Source organism: Rana temporaria, chromosome 7, assembly GCF_905171775.1.
Source record: "Rana temporaria chromosome 7, aRanTem1.1, whole genome shotgun sequence".
NCBI lineage: Eukaryota > Metazoa > Chordata > Amphibia > Anura > Ranidae > Rana > Rana temporaria.
In genome coordinates, this window is record NC_053495.1 from 5,287,359 (window position 1) to 5,311,268 (window position 23,910).

Sequence of the window (23,910 nt, forward strand, 5' to 3'; positions counted from 1 at the left end):
GATCCCGCTGTCCTGGCCGCGGAAGTGACGCAAGGGAGGCAGCGGAGCGGAGTGACAGGAGACCGGCGGCGGCGGGGGGGAGATCCCGGGAGGAGGAGGAGGGGGCGGCGACTCCCGGAGAGACCCGATATGGGAGGCAGCGCATCCAGAGCCCGGGGACTGTGGCCCTTTTCATCCTCCTATCAGGGGCCCGAGAGCCCCGCCACCTGCGACGAGCAGCAGAGTGTGGCCCGAGTCCGCCAAGCGACGCCCTTCATCTTCACCCGCCGGAGGTGAGTGACCCGAGGAGATCCCCCCCACCCCCCTGATACATTGTATCCATAGACCCTCCCCCCATACATTGTATCCATAGATCCCCCCCATACATTGTATCCATAGATCCCCCCCATAACATTGTATCCATAGGTCCCCCCCCATACATTGTATCCATAGATCCCCCCCCCGATACATTGTATCCATAGATCCCCCCCGATACATTGTATCCATAGATCCCCCCCATCCCCCCCTAACATTGTATCCATAGATCCCCCCCATACATTGTATCCATAGATCCCCCCCCCATACATTGTATCCATAGATCCCCCCCCATACATTGTATCCATAGATCCCCCCCCCATACATTGTATCCATAGATCCCCCCCCCATACATTGTATCCATAGATCCCCCCCTGATACATTGTATCCATAGATCCCCCCCATCCCCCCTAACATTGTATCCATAGATCCCCCCCCCCATACATTGTATCCATAGATCCCCCCCCATACATTGTATCCATAGATCCCCCCCCATACATTGTATCCATAGATCCCCCCCCATACATTGTATCCATAGATCCCCCCCCATACATTGTATCCATAGATCCCCCCCGATACATTGTATCCATAGATCCCCCCCCATACATTGTATCCATAGACCCCCCCCCCATAACATTGTATCCATAGATCCCCCCCCCATAACATTGTATCCATAGATCCCCCCCCCCCCCCATACATTGTATCCATAGATCCCCCCCCCCCCCATACATTGTATCCATAGATCCCCCCCCCCCATACATTGTATCCATAGATCCCCCCCCCCCCATACATTGTATCCATAGATCCCCCCCCCATACATTGTATCCATAGACCCCCCCCCCATACATTGTATCCACAGACCCCCCCCCCATACATTGTATCCATAGATCCCCCCCCCATACATTGTATCCATAGATCCCCCCCCCATACATTGTATCCATAGATCCCCCCCCCATACATTGTATCCATAGATCCCCCCCCCATAACATTGTATCCATAGGTCCCCCCCATACATTGTATCCATAGATCCCCCCATCCCCCCTAACATTGTATCCATAGAAACCCCCCCCCTAACATTGTATCCATAGATCCCCCCTGATACATAGACCCCCCTGATACATTGTATCCATAGACCCCCCCATCCCCCTCCCTGATACATTGTATCCATAGACCCCCCCATACATTGTATCCATAGATCCCCCCCCCTAACATTGTATCCATAGATCCCCCCTGATACATAGACCCCCCCTGATACATTGTATCCATAGATCCACCCACCCCCCCTAACATTGTATCCATAGATCCCCCCTGATACATAGACCCCCCCCTGATACATTGTATCCATAGATCCACCCACCCCCCCTAACATTGTATCCATAGATCCCCCCTGATACATAGACCCCCCCCTGATACATTGTATCCATAGATCCACCCACCCCCCCTAACATTGTATCCATAGATCCCCCCTGATACATTGTATCCATAGATCCCCCCCTGATACATTGTATCCATAGATCCCCCCCATACATTGTATCCATAGATCCCCCCCTAACATTGTATCCATAGATCCCCCCCCTAACATTGTATCCATAGATCCCCCCCCTAACATTGTATCCATAGATCCCCCCCCTAACATTGTATCCATAGATCCCCCCCCTGATACATTGTATCCATAGATCCCCCCCCTAACATTGTATCCATAGATCCCCCCCCCTGATACATTGTATCCATAGACCCCCCCTGATACATTGTATCCATAGACCCCCCCTGATACATTGTATCCATAGACCCCCCCCTGATACATTGCATCCATAGATCCCCCCTGATACATTGCATCCATAGATCCCCCCCTGATACATTGTATCCATAGATCCCCCCCACCTGATACACTGTATCCATAGATCCCCCCACCTGATACACTGTATCCATAGACCCCCCTGATACATTGTATCCATAGATCCCCCCCCATACATTGTATTCATAGATCCCCCCCTGATACATTGTATTCATAGATCCCCCCCATACATTGTATCCATAGACCCCCCCCCCTGATACATTGTATCCATAGACCCCCCCCCCCCCTGATACATTGTATCCATAGACCCCCCCCCTGATACATTGTATCCATAGACCCCCCCCTGATACATTGTATCCATAGATCCCCCCCTGATACATTGTATCCATAGATCTCTGCCCCCCCCTTGTACTCGTACATTGGATCCCTGCCCCCCCCTTTGCCCCCCCCTCACCTTTGCCAGCATAGACATATCATGGAGAATATAAAGGAAGGAGATGGAACTCCCTGAGGTGGGCGGGGACAGAGCCGGGGACCAGGGCGGGGACATCTCACATCAAGTGACTCCTCTGAGGACCCGTCATGATGGAAGCTCCAGAGCCGTCCTCTCCGTCCTTCTCCGTTATTCGCTGAGTCATTGATCTCTGGCAGAACCGGAGGATGGAAGGGGTGTCAGGACATCCGATATATCTGAGATCCTTCCAGGTTCATCGACCCCTCCCCCCCCAACAAATGGGGCCACTGACACCAATGATGGGACACTATTCCCCCCCCACTGACACCAATGATGGGACACTATTCCTTCCACTGACACCAATGATGGGGCACTATTCCTCCCACTGACACCAATGATGGGGCACTATTCCCCTCCCACTGACACCAATGATGGGACACTATTCCCCTCCCACTGACACCAATGATGGGACACTATTCCCCTCCCACTGACACCAATGATGGGACACTATTCCCCCCCCACTGACACCAATGATGGGACACTATTCCCCTCCCACTGACACCAATGATGGGACACTATTCCTTCCACTGACACCAATGATGGGGCACTATTCCTCCCACTGACACCAATGATGGGACACTATTCCTCCCACTGACACCAATGATGGGTCACTATTTCTCCCACTGACACCAATGATGGGACACAATTTCTCCCACTGACACCAATGATGGGACACTATTCCTCCCACTGACACCAATGATGGGACACTATTCCTCCCACTGACACCAATGATGGGACACTATTCCTCCCACTGACACCAATGATGGGACACTATTCCTCCCACTGACACCAATGATGGGACACTATTTCTCCCACTGACACCAATGATGGGACACAATTTCTCCCACTGACACCAATGATGGGACACTATTCCTCTCACTGACGCCAATGATGGGACACTATTCCTCCCACTGACACCAATGATGGGACACTATTCCTCCCACTGACACCAATGATGGGACACTATTCCTCCCACTGACACCAATGATGGGACACTATTCCTCCCACTGACACCAATGATGGGACACTATTCCTCCCACTGACACCAATGATGGGACACTATTCCTCCCAATGACACCAATGATGGGACACTATTCCTCCCACTGACACCAATGATGGGACACTATTCCTCCCACTGACACCAATGATGGGGCACTATTCCTCCCACTGAGACCAATGATGGGGCACTATTCCTCCCACTGACACCAATGATGGGACACTATTCCTCCCACTGACACCAATGATGGGGCACTATTCCTCCCACTGACACCAATGATGGGGCACTATTCCTCCCACTGACACCAATGATGGGACACTATTCCTCTCACTGACGCCAATGATGGGACACTATTCCTCCCACTGACACCAATGATGGGACACAATTTCTCCCACTGACACCAATGATGGGACACTATTCCTCCCACTGATACTAATGATGGGACACTATTCCTCCCACTGATAACAATGATGGGACACTATTCCTCCCACTGACGCCAATGATGGGACACTATTCCTCCCACTGACACCAATGATGGGACACAATTTCTCCCACTGACACCAATGATGGGACACTATTCCTCCCACTGACACCAATGATGGGACACAATTTCTCCCACTGACACCAATGATGGGACACTATTCCTCCCACTGACACCAATGATGGGACACAATTTCTCCCCCGGGTCATACAAGTCTGTAGTGATGGATCTCATATCTCAGTCCTGACCCATTCCCTGTAAATGATTCCCTGTCCATATGGTGGATGGGGTTTTGTAGTCCCGGGGGAGGGGTGAGGAGGATGGGGGGGGGGGTGAGGAGGATTGTGGGGGAGGGGTGAGGAGGATTGTGGGGGGGGGAGGGGTTCTCAGCTGAGCTCGGATCTCACATCTGATGTCCTTATCGGATCTCTGGAGGAAACTGAACTCTGCCGGTTTCACCTTCCAGCTGCCGCTCTCCTCGTTGATCATTAACTTCACAGACAGGTAAAGTCCGCGTTCCAGAAGAAGGCGCCCCGTTGTCTGCGTTTTATATCGGAGCTTCAATGACTTCCGCCGTGCCGGAGGAACAAAGGTCTCCCGACTCCTCCGATGACAACTACAGAGCAAGCGTCAGTCGCTGGATAAATGATCCATAGGAGTGATGAGCTTAGAGAAGCTCCAGCTCTGGCAGAACTACAAATCCCATCACCCCTCGTGCTTCTGGGAGTCTTGCTTGTGGTTCTAAGTCTTGCAATGTCTCCTGGGTTTTGTAGTGCTTGCAAGATGGCCAAATATTGCCCCCCATTGCTTAAGCCCCTCCCCCTGGTCGTACCTATCCCCCTTTATCCTCATTTATTATCCGACTGCTCCCCCCTGCTCATTACATAAGACCTGAACCCCATCTCCCAATCACACAGGAATCAATCTATTTACAAATAGTGTCCCATCATTGGTATCAGTGGGAGGAATTTGCGCAAGCTGAACTCAATTTCACCGTATGTTTTCTAATAGATGAATTCCTGTATCGTCAGCTCCATCTAGTGGCCAAAATGCAATATGTAATTTCTGAAGGAGAAAATATACTGCATTCTAACCACTAGATGGAGCCGACGATGCATTTAATTTAACCCCTTGACCACTGGGCACGAAAACCCCCTTAATCACAGACCAATTTTCAGCTTTCGGTGCTCTCACAATTTGAATGACAATTACTCAGTCATACAACACTGTACCCGTCTGAAATTGATGTCCTTTTTTCCCCACAAATAGAGCTTTCTTTTGGTGGTATTTGATCACCTCCTGGGTTTTTTATTTTTTGCGCTATAAAAGAAGAAAAACTGAAAATTCTGTAAAAAATAAATTCTAGTTTATGTGATATTAGCGGGTTATTTCTCACACACAGCATATGCATACTACAAATTACACCCCAAAACACATTCTGCTATTCCTCCCGAGTATGGCGATACCACATGTGTGAGACTTTTACACAGCGTGGCCACATACAGAGGCCCAACATGCAGGGAGCACCTTCACATGTGTGAGACTTTTACACAGCGTGGCCACATACAGAGGCCCAACATGCAGGGAGCACCTTCACATGTGTGAGACTTTTACACAGCGTGGCCACATACAGAGGCCCAACATGCAGGGAGCACCTTCACATGTGTGAGACTTTTACACAGCGTGGCCACATACAGAGGCCCAACATGCAGGGAGCACCTTCACATGTGTGAGACTTTTACACAGCGTGGCCACATACAGAGGCCCAACATGCAGGGAGCACCTTCACATGTGTGAGACTTTTACACAGCGTGGCCACATACAGAGGCCCAACATGCAGGGAGCACCTTCACATGTGTGAGACTTTTACACAGCGTGGCCACATACAGAGGCCCAACATGCAGGGAGCACCATCAGGCGTTCTGGAACACCCAGACCAATTCTGACATTCCTCTCCTACATGGAAAAATCATCATTTATTTGCTAGAAAATTACATAGAACCCCAAAACATTATATATGCTTTTTTTTTTTCAAAGACCCTAGAGAATACAATGGCGGTTGTTGCAACTTTTTATCTTGCACGGTATTTTCACAGCAATTTTTTGAACGCGTGTTTTAAAAAAAAAAAAAAACTGTTTGTGCTTAAAAAAACAAACAAAAAACAGTAAAGTTAGCCCAATGTTTTTGCATAGTATGAAAGATGAACGCCGAGTAAATAGATACCCAACATGTCACCCTTCAAAATTGCACACGCTAGTGGAATGGCGCCAAACTTCGCTACTTAAAAATCCCCATAGGTGACGTATTGCAGGGAATTGGAGTATTGAGGGCATTGCAGAGTATTGCGCAGGGATGGATGGCTGGATCTGTGACTGCATTTGTCACAGATCCAGCCCACAGTGCTGCTGCTGCCCCCCCCTCCTCTCACCGGCGAGCGCCGGTGATCGCGTGTGCGCGCCCGCGCGGGTCTGATTCTCCGGGAGGACGTATATTGACGCCCTCCCAGAGTAAGGGAACCGCCTTGTAGCCGTATTTCGGCTATAGGGCGGTTACGAAGTGGTTAATGAATAGATTATCATCATCATCATATCATCATCATCATCTCCATCTAGTGGCCAAGATGCCTAATACAGTATATTCTCATTGATGTATTTCAGGAATTGGATATTTGCATTTTGGCCACTAGATGGAGATGATGATGATCTATTAAAAGCGGAGGTCCACCCTAAAAAAAAATGCATAAAAAGGCTCAAAAAAAATATTTTTCTTTTATTTTTTTTATTCTTCTGGGTTTTTTTTGGAGCCTTTTTTTAATATATATATATATATAATTTTTTAGGGGGTACCTCCGCTTTTAATATATTATCATCATCTCCATCTAGTGACCAAAATACCTCTATGAGAATATTTTACGCATTTTGGCCACTAGATGGAGCTGATAATCTAGTAATTAAATGAAATGCATCGTCGGCTCCATCTAGTGGTTAAAATGCGGTATATTTTCACCTTCAGAAATAGCATATTGCATTTTTGGCCACTAGATGGAGCCGATGATACAGGAATTGATCTATTAGAAAACATACGGTGGTCCGTAAAATTGCATAAAAGGGCTCCAAAAAAGAAAAAAAAAACTATTTTACTTACCAGAAATGGCAGTTGCTAGGCAGATCTTCCTAATCTGCCACTACCTATTCTGCGATAGTCTTCTGGCGTTGTCTTCTGGGACCCGTGCGTGTCCCAGAAGACAGCTGCCCGGTCATAAAGCGCGACGAGCGCATGGGCAGTGAAGCCGCTGCCTGTTTCCCTTATTGAGGAAGGTGGTGCCGGGACATGATCCGAAGGACGGATCGGCCTCGGGTGGCCGACATTGTGGGCTCCCAGGACGGGTATATGTCCTTATTAAAAGTCAGCAGCTACAGTGTTTGTAGCTGCTGACCCGGTCCGCAGCTCCGTGGCCGCGTGACCCGCGGACCCGATCGCCGCTGGAGTCCCACGATCGGTCCCCGGAGCTGAAGAACGGGGAGAGCTGTATGTAAACACACCTTCCCCGTTCTTCACTGTGGCGGCTGCATCGATCGTGTTTCTCTGATATAGGGAAACACGATCAATGACGTCACACGTCCAGCCCCGCCCCCTACAGTTAGAAACACAGATGAGGTCACACTTAACCCCTTCAGCGCCCCCTAGTGGTTAACTCCCAAACTGCAATTGTCATTTTCACAGTAATCAGTGCATTTTTATAGCATTTTTTGCTGTGAAAATGACAATGGTCCCAAAAATGTGTCAAAATTGTCCGATGTGTCCGCCGTAATGTCGCAGTCACGAAAAAAAACCGCTGATCGCCGCCATTAGTAGTAAAAAAAAATAATTAATAAAAATGCAATAAAACTATCCCCTATTTTGTGAACGCTATAAATTGTGTGCAAACCAGTCGATAAACGCTTATTGCAATTTTTCTTTCTTTTTTTTTTTTTTTTTTACCAAAAATAGGTAGAAGAATACGTATCGGCCTAAACTGAGGAAAACATTTTTTTATATATTTTTAGGGGATATTTATTATAGCGCAAAGTAAAAAATGTTGCATTTTTTTCAAAATTGTCGCTCTATTTTTGTTTATAGCCTAAAAAATAAAAACCGCAGAGGTGATCAAATACCACCAAAAGAAAGCTATTTGTGGGGGAAAAAAGGACGCCAATTTTGTTTGGGAGCCACGTCGCACGACCGCGCAATTGTCTGTTAAAGCGACGCAGTGCCGAATTGTAAAAACCCCTTGGGTCATTTAGCAGCATATTGGTCCGGTCCTTAAGTGGTTAATGAAATGAAATACATTGTCGGTTCCATCTCCATCATCCGGCTCCATCATAAACCCCAGAGGTGATCAAATACCACAAAAAACTCTATTTGTGGGGAAAATGATAAAAATGTTGTATAGGTTCAGTGTTACATGACTGCGCAATTCTCATTCAAAATGTGAGATCGCTGAAGATTGTTCTGGGCGGGAAGGGGGTGAATGTGCCCCGGGTATTGAAGTGGCTAAAGTCCAGTTATACCTCCTGGAGGTATTTCAGAAATTGATGTTGCCGTTTGCAGTCACTAGATGGCGCTGATGGTGCTTGTATTAATCTAACAAAACTGTATCCTCAGCTCCATCTAGTGGACAAAATGCAGAATGCCGTCTCATTGCGGTATTCGTTTTGGCCACTAGATGGAGCCGATGATTTATTATTATTTTTATTATACAGGATTTATATAGCGCCAACAGTTTGCGCAGCGCTTTACATTTAACATCAGGGCAGACAGTACAGTAACAATTCAATACAGGAGGGATCAGAGGGCTCGTCGGAGCTTACAGTCTAGAAGGGAGGGTCATCTGTTAGGAAACATACATTTTATTAAAATTACAGGAACATTTTTGACATTTGTGCGACAAATGTTTTAAAAATGGACCCTTTTGTGACTTTTTTTTTTTTTTCCTGCCGAGGCTTCAGTCCGTGTCTCCTATAAAATCCTGTATATCCCGCATGTTCTCTGGTCTCTTGTGTACTCACCGCCCCGCTCTCTCTCTCTCTCTCTCTCTCTCTCTCTCTGTAGCTCCATGTTCTTCGATGAGGACGGCGATTTGGCGCACGAATTCTACGAGGAAACAATCGTGACAAAAAATGGCCGCAAGCGGGCGAAACTCAAACGCATCCAGAAGAACCTGCGACCACAGGTAACGGCCGCCGTCCTGGCAGGAGGACACAAGCGCAGGGAGATTTGTAATTGTGGACAGCGAAGGGTTAGCACCTCGGTCAGGTTTTACTGCTGTCTGTGTGCCCCGTTGCGTTTTCCCTTCTTCACTTCCTGTTTGGTCGCTGGGGCAGGAAGTAAGGAAGGGGGCGGAGTCCTACATAATTTTCATGAAAAGAGCAATTAAACCCTCCCTCCGGCCCCCTTCAGTCTTGCACAGTTGTAGCGGCTCCTCTCCTGGACTGAAACTGCTTCCTCTGATTTCACCGCACACTGTGAGCTTCTCATAATGTGCTTTAGAATCTGCAGCAAGTCAGAGCCACGCCCCATTTCCCGGCTGGAGGACGTCACTGTTTCCACCCTTTTTAACCTCTTCCGTTCCGTAGGACATCGTATGACGTCCTGGACTTCATTGGGGGATATCTGAATGATGGGTGCAGCTACAGGCATCATTCAGATATCTTTCTTTTCAAGCGGTGATTCTGCGCGCCATATGAACGATCATAGCGGCGGTTCCGCTGCTTGACCGTTCTTATAGGGGGCAGGAGGGGATGTTCCCCACCCCCTCTCCCCCGCCGCTTCTCTGCGCTCTCCCATGCCATCGGAGGCCCGGAGAACAAATCGGCTGTCGCCGGATGAAGAGCATAGAGATTTGAGGTGACCAGATGGTCATCAGTCATCTCTATGATTGTCGGAGGCCCGGGCGTGACATCATAACGTCCTGGAAGTAAACAAACCCGCGATTGCGGGTGAAAGCATGAGATCGGTGGATTTATTTTTCACGATCTCATGCTTTTTAGCCTGGAGGAGAGATGTGAGGTCTTATTGACCCCCCCGCATCTCTTCATAAAGAGGACCTGTCACCCACTGATTCCTATTACAAGGGGTGTTTACATTCCTTGTAATAGGAATAAAAGTGATAAAAAAAAATGTAAAAATAAATAAATTAAGTAAAATAAGAAAAAAAATGGATACATAGATATCTCTAAAAAAAAATTAATTTTTTTTTAAATTAAAACGCCCCTGTCCCCGGTAGCTCACGCTCGGAAGCGAATGTGCACGCAAATCCCACCCAAATATGTAAACGCCGTTTAAATCACACATGTGAGGTATCGCCGCGTGCGTTGGAGCGAGAGCAATAATTCTAGCCCCAGACCTCCTCTGGAACTCTAAACTGGTAACCTGTAAAAAAAAAAAAAAAACTAAAGCGTCGCCTATGGAGATTTTTAAGTACCAAAGTTTAGCGCCATTCCACAAGTGTGCGCAATTTTAAAGCGTGACATGTTTGGTATCTATTTACTCGGCGTAACATCATCTTTCACATTATACAAAAAAATTGGGCTAACCTTACTGTTTTGTTTTTTTAATTCACGAAACAGTTTTTCTCTAGTCGTCTTCCAGGACAGCCTCTTGAGACCTTGGGCTCCTCCCTCCGGGACAGGAAACACGTACACCCTTTTCTTTAAAGGGCGGTCCTCTAGATCTCCTCCTCAGTTATTGTGTTTCCTGCCAGAAGGGAAGGAGCACGTTTTTTCTAGGGACTTTTAAAAAAAGCTGGATTCCCTCTCTGCCTGGTACCCCTCTGCTCCTGCTAGGAAGAGAAAGGTCACCGTTTCCACTGCTGTCTAAAGCTCAGAGAGAGTGGGAACCCTTGATGACGGCATCCCCCCCCCGCAGTACCCAGTACCTGTTGCGTTGCTTAACTGAACCAGCGTTGGCGGCAGCCAGGCGTTGGCGGTCTTCTTCACAGGGCGATGTGGAGACTTGCAGCGCGGTACATCAGCGATGGCGGCGGCGAGAGACGTTGGCTGTGCCATGCCGCTCTGCACTGCAGATCCCCTTCCGGAGCGGCGCTGAGGGGCGGGACGGATGCGTTCCACTAGGCGGAAGTGCGTCACCGGAACGGCGTCATCAAGGGGCGCCGTCGGAACCTGGTCCCATTCGACTTAGGCGCGGCAGTGGAAGGAAGGCACACGGAGCGGTGTGTTCCAAACGCAGCCGGGCTGTTCAAGGGCACAGGACCGATGGAGGAAGCGAGGCAGGCTACAGACTCCGGGTCCACCGGCTCCGGCGTCTCCCAGGTAAGGGGGGCTAGGCTGACTCTGCACTTACCTTGGGGGACATGGTCTAAATTTATCTCAGGACCTTCTTTTTTCCCTCCCTGGGCAGGGCCTGTGGTGGAGGGATCCCCAGCACTTTTCTTTCTGACGCACGGTGTGTTGTATAGGGGGTATTGTTTTTTTATACGGAAAAGTTATCTAAACAACTTATTTGGTGTTTGTGTTTTGATTTTTAGGTCAAAACTCAAGACAAAACGCCAGCACAAGCCCCTAAAAGAAAGTGCGCTGTATGTGGGGAAAAATTGGGTTCCAGCTGGAAAAAGCCTCTATGTGTAGAGTGCATCTCCGGTCTGGTTAAAGATGACTCTATGGCTGAATGCCAAAAAGTCTTATCATCTGTAAAAGATGAACTAGCATCCACTTTCAAATCCTTCCGGGGTATGATGGATAGGATGCAGATGCCATCCCCGGTACATAGGACCCCTAGTGCCCCGTCCTTGGCAACTCAGGTTGAAAGGGATGAGCATGAGGAGGAGGAAGCAGGAGGGTCCACTCGGTCCCAGGCTTCCTCCCAGGTAGATTCAGCTTCTGGCTCTGAGCTTGAAGAAGAAGACTCTTCCAGGGGGACTAGATATAGACTGTCTCTAGAAGATGTGGGAGACTTGCTTAAAGCAATATATGAAACCCTAGAGATCCGAGAGGAACAGGTCCAGCTATCTAAGCACGACCAACTATATCAAGGTAGTGCTGTAAAGACCAGGTGTTTTCCTGTTCATAAATCGTTGGTGGAAACGATCTTATTGGAGTGGGAGCAACCAGAAAAAAGACCTTTTTTTGCAGGGAACCTAAAGCGTAGATTTCCTTTTGAGGAAGATACAACGCTCCCATGGAACAAAGTTCCAAAGCTGGATGCACCTCTGGCCAGGGTATCAAAAAGAACTGACCTGGCCTTCGATGACCTTGGATCACTTAAAGATCCGATGGATAAAAGGGGTGACATCATTTTAAAAAGGGCATGGGATGCTTCCACTATTGCACTTAAACCAGCGTTGGCGGCTACCTGCGTAGCCAGGAACCTGGAGTGTTGGCTAAATCAACTCCAGGCGCATATCACTGCTGGTACATCCAGGCAGCAGATCTTAAAGTCTTTCCCGTTGCTCTTGAAGGCGGCTGGCTTCCTAGCCGATGCTTCTTCGGAATCGGTGAAACTGGCAGCCAGATCCGCAGCGTTAGTCAACGCAGCCAGAAGGTCGGTCTGGTTAAAGACATGGACTGGTGACGCCGCATCAAAGCTAAAACTCTGCGGCTTACCCTTTTCTGGCGATCACTTATTTGGTCCGGGTCTCCAGGAGGCACTAGAAAGGACACAAGATAAAAAGAAAGCCTTCCCGGAAAGAAAAAAGAAAGAAGGAAATAAACGCTTTTTTCGAGGGTTTAGGCAAAACCAGAAAGACCGGGATTCACATCCTAAAAAACACTGGTCGGGCCAAAAGGGACGTGGAAGAGGAGGAATCTTGTTTAACCCTCCTCAGGTTCCCCCCAAAACCCAGTGACACTCAGGTCCCTGTGGGAGGAAGACTGGGGGAGTTCCTCTCACAATGGACAGAATTCACAGTCAGTCCGTTTGTACACGACCTCATAGAAAACGGCTACAGGCTGGAATTTTCAGCTCCCCCCACCCCAATATTTTTGGTCACTCAACCTCCCAGAGACCGGGAGAAAGCAGAGGCCCTGGGTCTCCTTTTAGGGGACCTGTTGGATCAGAGGGTTATGTCGGAAATTCCCCAGGAGGAGGAAGGTCAGGGGGTGTATTCACATGTCTTCGTGGTGAAAAAGCCCTCAGGAAAGTACAGACTGATTTTAAACCTTCGTCCCCTCAACAAGTGGGTCCGGTACAAACGGTTCAGAATGGAATCGATATTTTCAGTCACCAGTCTGATCTTCCCAAAGTGTTATATGGCCACCGTGGACTTACGGGACGCATATTTACACATTCCGATCCGTCAGGAATGCCAAAAATTCCTGCGTCTAGCGGTAAGACTGGGTTCTGCTACCAAACATCTGCAATTCAGGGCCCTCCCCTTTGGCCTGTCTTCCTCGCCAAGGATTTTTACCAAAGTCCTAGCAGAAGCCCTGGCACCACTGAGACTCCAAGGAGTAACAATAGTGCCTTACCTAGACGATCTGTTGTTCATAGCCCAGTCTGGTCATCAGTTAGAGAGCGACCTGAAGGTAGCCCTGGCTTTCCTGCGTTCCCTGGGTTGGCTGGTCAACGAAGAAAAATCGCAGATGATACCATCACAGGAGGTGATGTACCTGGGATACAGAATATCCTCAGTAGAAAAGAAGATTTTCCTTCCCCAGGAAAAAATTCTCAAACTGGATCAGGCGGTTGCTTTTCTCCAGACGAATCAGGAGATCAGCATAAGGCAAGTTATGCGAGTTCTGGGTCTGATGTCGGCCTGTTTTCCGGCGGTACCCTGGGCCAGATTTCATTCGCGTCCTCTCCAGGCACATATGCTCAAACTTTGGAGTGGCAGGAAGGAGGATTTGGACCTCACAATACCTATCCCAAAGAGCATTCAAAGAAACCTATGGTGGTGGAGAGCCAGAGAAAACCTGGACAAGGGTCTTCTCTGGGATCCGCCAGTGGCTCTGGTAATGACCACCGATGCCAGCAGGGGGGGTTGGGGAGCCCACCTGGGAGAAGTTTGGACCCAGGGTCAGTGGTCGTCCTCGGAGGTTTTTCGGTCATCAAACCAAAAAGAACTGTTAGCCGTTCTAAAAGCCATTCAGGGCTTCAAGTGCTATCTAGTGGGTCAGCATCTACAAATCAGGACGGACAACGCTGCCACAGTAGCTTATATAAACAAGCAAGGAGGCACAAGGAGCCCAGCCCTCCAGGCAACAGCTACACAGATCTTGATCTGGGCAGAGAAAAATCTGGTACACCTTTCAGCTGTCCACTTAAAGGGCTCACTGAATACCCTGGCAGATTTCCTCAGCAGACAGGTAGTATGTCAGGACGAGTGGTCTCTAGACCAGGAGACTTTCTACCAGATAGTCTCACTCTGGGGACTACCAGAGGTGGACCTGTTCGCAGCAAAGGAGAACAGGAAGGTTACAACATATTTTCTCCAGTCGCCTTTCAGGACAACCTTGGAGAGAGCGCAGCTCCGCCTCTTCATTAGGAAACACATGCTACTCTTTAAAAGCCCTCCTCTTCCACCATGGCCTCAGTTATTGTGTTTCCTCCGCCATGGTGGAAGCGCATGCTTGTGGACCAGGGGTGCTGCGCTCTTTCCAAGGTTGGAGGGGTAAGCCTTACCTTTTCTGTTTGGTGTGCAGTGGCCATCCCAGGCTCCCCTAAGGGTGGGGGGAGTCCTCCGGAGTCTCCAGCCTCTCCCTGCTCAGTGGAGTGAAGGCTCTACAGGAAGCGGCGCTGAGTGCCCAGGGGTCCGCTGTTTTGGCTCAGGTGGCCGGGCGGCTCACTACCGCATTGGCGGTGTTTATTTTTGAAACGCCGCATGACGGTCCCGGGTCCTGGCGGGCGGGTGACGTCATGCACAGCAGCGTTCTTTCCTGTAGAGGCGTGGTGACACGTGGTCCACGTCGCCTAGTAACGCAGAGGTCAGGGGACAGGCCTAAGAGCGGCGTCTTCCGGTTCCGGCCGTCTTTGATGACGCGCGGGCCCGGGAAAGATTTAAAAATCATTCAGTCCCGGCTGTGTTTCTCTCGGCGATGGAAGAACCTACAGCCATGGCGGAGACAGGCGCCTCAGACGCTGCTCAGGTCCAGGTAGGGGGGTACAGCGGTGCCTCTATCCTTACTATTGGGCTTATATGGTTGTTTGTTATTTGTCCTCCTTAAGGAGCCTGTACTGCAGGGTCAGAGGTAACTTCTCTCGGTCCCTGACAGTTGCACTGGGTGGTGTTTGATTAGCTGTGGATCTTTCTATCACATCTTCCTTTTAAAGTGGTGGCGGTTTTTTCCTTGTTTGTAAAAAACCTATTGTTTCTCCAATGGTAAAATACCCTCTTTTGTGTTTTAGGAGAAACAAAAAACTAAAAAGCCACCAACTCAAAGGAAATGTCCTTCCTGCAAAAACCCTCTCAGAGATTCATGGCAGAAGGCAATGTGTAAATCTTGTATTAAGGATTTAGTGGAAGAAGAGACATCCCAGCAATATAAAATGTTATTTTCTTCAGTGCAAGAACTTGCAAGTTCTTTGAATTCGGTCAAATCTATGTTGGTTCAGACTCCAGCAGTGCAAGCTGAACCCCAACATTTACCACCCAGCCCAAAAGCTTCCACCTCGAGGTCAGAGGTTGTGGATTCAGGGGATGAAGGGACAAGTACTCTTCGCTCACTCAGGGATTCAGATGAGGAGGAAGAGGAAGGAGAGTACAGAAACTCCAGATATAAAGTCTCTCTAGATGAAGTAGATGACCTTCTTGAAGCAATTTATACTACACTTGATATTCAAGAAGAGGAGGTACAATTATCTCTTCATGACAAAATGTACCAGGGTCTGGATGCCTCCAAACACAAGGTTTTTCCAGTTCATAAAGTAGTATCAGATACTATAAGAAAAGAGTGGAAAGATCCAGAAAGGGGCCCCTTCTTTTCTAAAAGTCTAAGGAAAAGATTTCCCTTTGAAGATAAAGACTCTGAAGCCTGGAATAAAAAGCCAAAAGTTGATGCTGCTTTTTCCCAGGTGTCTCGACGCACGGATCTTGCGTTCGAAGACATGGGGATACTAAAAGATCCCATGGACAAAAGAGCGGACTCCCTGTTAAAGAAAGCCTGGGACTCTACTTCTCTTAGTCTAAAACCTGCAATGGCCTCCACAGTGGTGGCAAGAAACTTGGAGTGTTGGGTGGAAAAGCTGATGAACCATGTTGAAGCTGGTACACCAAGGAAGGATATCTTGGAATCCTTTCCATTGATTCTAAAATCAATCAGGTACATGGCTGATGCGTCAGCTGAGTCAATTAAGTTGTCAGCTAGATCCTCTGCCCTGGTGAACTCAGCCAGACGTGCAGTATGGCTGAAAACCTGGACAGGGGACACAGCCTCTAAAGTCAAACTCTGCGGGTTACCCTTCTCAGGGGACTTACTGTTTGGACCAGATCTTGAAAAGATTCTGGATAGAACAGCCGACAAAAAGAAGGCTTTCCCGGCTAAGAAACAACCTATTAAAAAGAATTTTCGTTCTTTTCCACAAACCTCCAAAAAAGAAGAAAACAAAAAGCGCTGGTTTCCTCAAAGAGGTAGAGGAAGAGGAGGTATCCTCTTTAAGTCGCCCCAGGATCAGTCATCAAAAGACAAGTGACAATCTGACTCCTGTGGGGGGAAGACTGTCCATTTTCTCTTCTCAGTGGAGCCTTCTGACCAAGAGCCCCTTTGTGAAAAACATAGTTACACAAGGATACAGTCTGGAGTTTTCAGAGTGCCCTCCTTGCAGGTTTTATGTGACAACCCTACCAAGGGATCTGGAAAAAGCTTCCGCAATGATGAACCTTCTAAAGGATCTGATCCAACAGGAAGTTATTGTCCAAGTCCCAAAAGATCAGGAGGGAAGAGGGTTTTACTCCCACATATTCTTAGTAAAAAAGCCTTCAGGCAAATATCGCCTAATTTTGAACTTGAAGATCCTGAACAAAACTATAAGGTACAAGCACTTCCGGATGGACACCATTTATTCCATCACAAAGTTGTTAACACCAGAGTGCTTCATGGCCTCTCTGGATCTAAGGGATGCGTATCTACACGTGCCAATAGCGCAGGCCTCACAAAAGTTTCTACGCTTGGCAATAAACTTGGGAACTTCAATATGGCACCTCCAATTCAGAGCTCTGCCGTTCGGCCTCTCATCCTCACCAAGGATCTTTACAAAAGTGATGGCGGAAGCCTTGGAGCCTCTGAAACTGAGAGGGGTCTCAGTTGTTCCTTATCTGGACGACCTCTTATTCTTTGCAGGTTCAAGGGATCAGCTGGTTTCAGATCTCCAGACGTCCCAGGCTCATCTCGAGAGCCTGGGGTGGATATTGAATCTAGAAAAATCAAACCTAGACCCCTCACAGAAAATGAGGTTCCTCGGTTACACCATCAATTCAGTTCTGCAGAAGGTGTTTCTCCCTCAAGAAAAAGTAGAAAAGGTAGTTTCTGCAGTGAGCCAGATTCAAACGAATCTCCCAGTGTCAGTACGTTCTGCCATGGCAGTCCTAGGTCAACTTACGGCCTCGATTCCTGCCATTCAATGGGCAAGGCTTCATTCCAGACCCCTACAGAGGAACATCCTACAAGAGTGGTCTCACCAGGAGTCACTGGAGAAAACCTTCTCTCTATCATCAAAGGTAAAGCGGTCCCTCTGGTGGTGGAGAGATCCTTCCAATCTCACAAAAGGTCTCTCATGGGTCCTTCCCTCGGACAAACGTCTGACAACGGACGCAAGTTCGTGGGGATGGGGAGCCCACTTGGATGGACAGACCGCACAAGGGTCATGGACCAAAGTGGAGGCAAGGAGGTCTTCGAATTGGCGAGAACTAAAAGCCATTTTTATGGGTCTCCTGGCTTTTCAACAGATGCTGAAGGGTTGTCATGTTCAAATTTTGTCGGACAACACTACAGCAGTGGCCTATGTGACCAGACAAGGCGGGACCAGGAGCCAGGGATTGATGGAGCTGGCCAATCAGTTACTGACTTGGGCGGAGAGAAATGTGGCCTCTTTGTCAGCAATCCACCTAAAAGGATCCCAAAACCTGCTGGCAGATCTTCTCAGCAGAAAGAAAGTAATAGAAGCAGAATGGAGTCTAAGTCAGGAGATTTTCAACATGGTCTCCAAGGAATGGGGACATCCTCAAGTAGACCTTTTTGCCAGTCAGCAAAACACGAAAGTTCAAAACTTCTTTTCTCTCCACAGAGAAGACCAGGCGATAGGCATAGATGCTCTAGCCCATCCCTGGGATTACCATCTGTGCTACGCCTTCCCCCCCTTTCCTTTAATTCCATTGGTCTTAAGGAAATTCAGAGAAGAGAAAACAGACCTAATTCTGATTGCTCCCTTTTGGCCAAAGAGGCCTTGGTTCGCAACCATACTGAACCTGGCCGCAAAACCTCCATGGAAGTTGCCTCCCAAGAAGGACCTTCTAACACAGGGATCTGTGTGTCACCCAGAAACAGACAGGTTACATCTAAGCGCTTGGTTTCTGAGGAAGACATTTTGAAAAATAAAGGCTTGTCGGACAAGGTTGTAAAAACTCTTCTGTCCAGTAGGAAGGAGGTAACAAGATCAATTTATCTTAAAGTGTGGAAGAAGTATAACTCATGGTGTTCTTCCAAGACCTTTCAAACTAAGACTGTGGTCTCAGTGCTAGAATTTCTCCATGAAGGAATGGAAAAAGGACTTGCAGCCAGTACCTTAAAGACACAGGTAGCGGCTCTTTCTGTTTACTTAGAAAAAACTCTGTCCAGAGAACCTTTAATTTCCAGGTTTTTTAGGGCACTAGCTCGAAATAGGCCAGTGATCCTCAAAAGTTTTCCCAGTTGGGACTTATCGGTTGTACTACAAGGTTTGACGGGAGTTCCGTTCGAACCATTGGAGAATATTTCTTTGAAAAACTTAATCCTCAAAACAGTTTTTTTGGTGGCTATTACGTCAGCAAGACGAATCAGTGAGCTCCAAGCTCTGGCCATCACTGAACCCTTCTTAAGAATTTTTCCAGACCGAGTGATCCTTCAAACGGATCCTTCGTTTCTTCCGAAAGTATCATCAAAATTTCACCGGTCACAGGAAATAGTGTTACCCACTTTTGCTTCAAACCCTTCTAATGCTGGAGAAGAAGCGTTCCATACACTAGACGTGAAAAGGTGTCTTTTACAGTTTCTTTCAGTCACCAGAGATTTCAGAAAGTCAAATGCTCTCTTTGTAGCTTTCTCAGGTCCCCGCAAGGGGGAAAAAGCATCCAAAAGTACTTTAGCCAGATGGCTTAAACTTGCTATTTCAGAAGCCTATAAAGCCAAAGGAGTCGTGCCTCCCTCAGGTATTGTGGCACACTCAACAAGGTCAACTGCAGTCTCCTGGGCCGAAAGAGCCGGCGCTACACCTGAGCAGATCTGCAAGGCCGCCACTTGGAGCAACTTCTCAACGTTCCTAAGGCACTACAGGTTGGATCTATTGTCTGCCGCAGACCAAGCCTTTGGCAGGAAGGTTCTGCAAGCAGTAGTCCCACCCTAGGGTAAGTTACTTGTTTATCCTCTCCAAGGTTGTCCTGAAAGGCGACTGGAGAAAGACTTAGTTAGACTTACCGGTGACGGTATTTCTAAGAGCCTTTCAGGACAACCGCTGTTACCCTCCCTAAATGTTAAAGTAATAAGTTATAAAATCTATCATGGTGTTGTGGTTTTCTGTGCTATGTCTTCCAGAGAGTCGGACCACAATAACTGAGGCCATGGTGGAAGAGGAGGGCTTTTAAAGAGTAGCATGTGTTTCCTAATGAAGAGGCGGAGCTGCGCTCTCTCCAAGGTTGTCCTGAAAGGCTCTTAGAAATACCGTCACCGGTAAGTCTAACTAAGTCTTTTCCATTCACCCACAAGACAAAGCGAAGGGGATAGATGCCTTCTCACATCCTTGGCATTTCAGCCTGGCATACGCATTCCCTCCAGTGAGGTTGATTCCCAGGGTAATTCAAAAATTTCTCAGGGAACCAGCGGATCTGATTCTGATCACGCCTTTCTGGCCCAAGAGGCCATGGTTCGCCAGCCTGTGGAGGCTGGCCCTGTATCCACCTTGGACACTTCCAGAAAAAGTAGATCTACTATCTATAGGCCCAGTTCTTCATCCTCAGATAAAGAACCTGAAACTAACTGCATGGTTTCTGAAGAGCAACTATTGAAAGCACTGGGTTTTTCGGACAAAGTGGTCACGACTCTCTTAGGGTGTCGCAAACCTGTAACTAGAGCGATATACTCTAAGGTGTGGAAAAAGTTCAATTCCTGGAAAATACAGCAAGGAATGGTTCATTCTGACATCACAGTAGTGCTAGAATTTTTGCAGGCAGGTGCGGACTTAGGCTTATCAGTCAGCACTCTCAAAGTACAGGCGGCTGCCTTAAGTATTTTTTTGGATGTACCTCTCCAACAGGATCGCTTCGTCAAAAACTTTTTTAAAAGTCTGACAAGATCTATTCCAACTAGGATTAGAGCCTGTCCCTCTTGGGATCTGTCCTTGGTACTAAAGGCTCTTACTAACAAACCTTTTGAACCGCTGGAAGAGTCTTCTCTGAAACATGTTACCCTTAAAACAGTTTTTCTAGTGGCCATAGCCTCAGCCAGGAGAGTCAGCGATCTTCAGGCCCTCTCTATTAGGGAGCCCTTCCTATCTGTATTTGACGATAGGATAGTTCTTAGGACGGATCCTAGCTTCCTACCCAAGGTAGCCTCTACCTTTCATAGGACACAGGACATTGTCCTACCAACCCTGCTTTCCTCTTCAGAAGATGATGAAGGGGAATTTTTGTCCTTTTTGGATGTTAAAAGAAGTCTTTTATTTTACTTAGAAGTCACAAAAGAATTTAGATTATGTGACTCACTTTTTGTTAACTTCTCAGGTGCCCGCAAGGGTCACAGAACATCAAAATCCTCTATTGCCAGATGGCTCAGGATGTTGATTGTAGAAGCATATACGTTAGGGGGTAGGGAACCACCTACAGTTAAAGCACATTCTACTCGGGCAGTGGCGGTTTCCTGGGCAGAAAGAGCAGGAGCGTCCCCGGAAGAGATCTGTAAGGCGGCAGCCTGGACATCTTACTCAACCTTTGCAAGACACTACCGGTTGGACCTGCTGTCAGACAAGGATCAGGCCTTCGGACGAAGGGTCCTCCAGACAGTAGTCCCACCCTAAAAAAAAACAGTAAGTTCTTGCTTGTCATCTCAAGAGGCTGTCCTGGAAGACGACTAGAGAAAAACCGGAGTTAGGCTTACCGGTAACTCTGTTTCTAGGAGTCTTCCAGGACAGCCGGAGTTTTTTCCCACCCGGTGTCTGTTAAGGGACTGTAATTGTGGTGAAGATATAAAATGATCTAACGATGTGTTAGTTGACTATGTCTTTCAGGATCTTCTGGTGTTTCTCGGGTAAACTGAGGAGGAGATCTAGAGGACCGCCCTTTAAAGAAAAGGGTGTACGTGTTTCCTGTCCCGGAGGGAGGAGCCCAAGGTCTCAAGAGGCTGTCCTGGAAGACTCCTAGAAACAGAGTTACCGGTAAGCCTAACTCCGGTTTTTTTTCCCCAAAAAAAGGCGTTTGAAAAATTATTGCGCAAATACCGTGCGAAATAAAAAGTTGCAATGACCGCCACTTTATTCCCTAGGTTGCTAAAAAAAAAAAAAAAAAAATGTGTGTGTGTGTGTGTGTGTGTGTATGTATGTATATATATATATATATATATATATATATATATATATATATATATATATATATATATATATATATATATATTAGTTTTTATTTATTTTTTTTGCTAGAAAATTACTCAGAACCCCCAAACATATTTTTTTATATGTTTGGGGGTTCTGAGTAATTTTGTAGCAAAAACATTATGATTTTTTTTCGCTCTAAACAGGTTACCAGTTTAGAGTTACAGAGGAGGTCTAGGGCTAGAATTATTGCTCTCGCTCCAACGCACGCGGCGATACCTCACATGTGTGGTTTGAACGGCGTTTACATATGTGGGTGGGACTTGCGTGCACATTCTCTTCTTAGCGTGAGCGATGGGCGTTTTTCTTTTTTTTTTTTTCAAGAGATATATATCTATGTATCCTCTTTTTTTTTTATTTTTTTAACTTTTTTTTTTATCACTTTTATTCCTATTACAAGGAATGTAAACATTCCTTGTCAGAATAGACGCGGTATGGAAGTGGTTAATCATTGGATGTCAGTTCTTCATGTGGGCGGTACTTGTGTAAATACAGCCTGCCTATGACACACCCACTCCTCCCAGATGACACTCGCTCATCAAGGCATTTTGATATTTGCATAACCCCTCCCACTTCTTGTATCGGGACTCTCAAGAGAGAAGTACAGGATTCCAGTGATGACATCATTGGGACTATAAAATAAGGTGCGTCATGAAAAACGCATAAGGAGGGAGAAATGAAGACAAATTATAAGCCGATTAAGCTTTGTGTTTAATATCCATGGTGATAATCACGGTTAGCAGACACTACAAATGTGGCAAAACGCGTAGGTTTGGGGCATTTATCGCGCATAGGGCAGCCTGCTTAAGTGAATGGGTTGCCCTATGCAAGACGCGCGTTTCCGTGTGAAAAATGCGTGTTTGCACAGCGCTCAGGTGTGAATGGAATGTGCTTGGGAAGAGTGTGGTGTTTTTTTTTTTTTTTTCGGCAGCTGGGAGGAGAGGTGTAAGGGTTAAAAAAATAAAATTAAAAATGTATACAAAAACTGATCTCATCAAAGTCTCATAGGAATCGCTTCTTATCTGATGCTGATGTGACTTTTGTGAGTAAAGTGTATTGAAGTTGCAAGCAAGTTGCATTAGTGTGAATTGAGCCTGAATGTCATTGGATGCTGCTGAAGATTATAACTCCAGATCCATGGATCTGATTGGTTGTCAGAATCTCGGTCCTCTAACTCTCCTCACTCTCCTCCCTCCCCCACAGGGCACCATCAAGTTAGACCACCCGTGCATCCATGTGGACTTCCCCGTCGTACTCTGCGAGGTCTGACACTGGCTACCACCCTCGCCTGCCACGCTGCAACCCTCCTCTACCAACATCCGCCCCCCCTCCCGCGCCGTGCTCCCGGGACAGGGAGCCAGAGGAGAGTCATGAGGGAGGGACACACAGACCACCGCCTCCCCCCCAGGTAAAGACTTGCAAACTGTGTGACGTTGAGGTACAACAGACGCCATATTGGACGGAATCGCTGCCGATGTGGATATTTATTTCCTGTGTTTGGAATCGGTCGCCTGACTACATCCTGACCTTTCCTCCTCTGCTTTAATATTTCCCTTCTTAAACATGGCTGCCTAGAGAGGAGGCGAGAGCTCCGCCCATCTTGTTCGGTTGTGGTCCCCCCCACTAGGGGGTGGATGTTTTGTGTCCAGACTCGCAGTGTATTTATATTCGATTTTTGGCATTCAACTCTCGTCTTAGTCGGTATTATCTACACAGTGTGACTAGTGACCGCGGCGGACCGCGCTGTCGATGGACGATATTGCACGTCTGTGGGATGAAGACGGATCCTCGATACAATCACAAGTGGATGTGATTTCTCGTGTAGCAGAGTGTCCCATCATCGTACCTTTATTTATTTCATGTATGTTTTAGTTTGTGTTCTATAATCCTGAGCTGTGAAAAGCCCCCTTCCCCCATCATCTCCCAGCCTCCTTCACTCTGCACTGCCCCCCCGTACCCCACACCTGTCAGACTGTATATCATGCTCTACCCAAACAGTAGAGGGAGCTGGAGATGTCAGGGGCTCGGAGGAACTCTCCCCAATAAAGAGTATGTTTGTAACAAG

At 47.5% G+C, this 23,910-nt stretch overlaps 1 protein-coding gene across 1 annotated transcript; it reads left to right on the forward strand.

The window, feature by feature from the left end:
* TUSC2 (tumor suppressor 2, mitochondrial calcium regulator) lies at positions 1-23,910 on the forward strand. The gene is made up of 3 exons (XM_040358753.1): positions 1-272; positions 9,174-9,294; positions 23,049-23,910. Exons 1-3 carry the CDS (start codon positions 130-132, stop codon positions 23,112-23,114), a joined length of 330 nt encoding a protein of 109 aa, XP_040214687.1. The 5' UTR covers positions 1-129; the 3' UTR covers positions 23,115-23,910.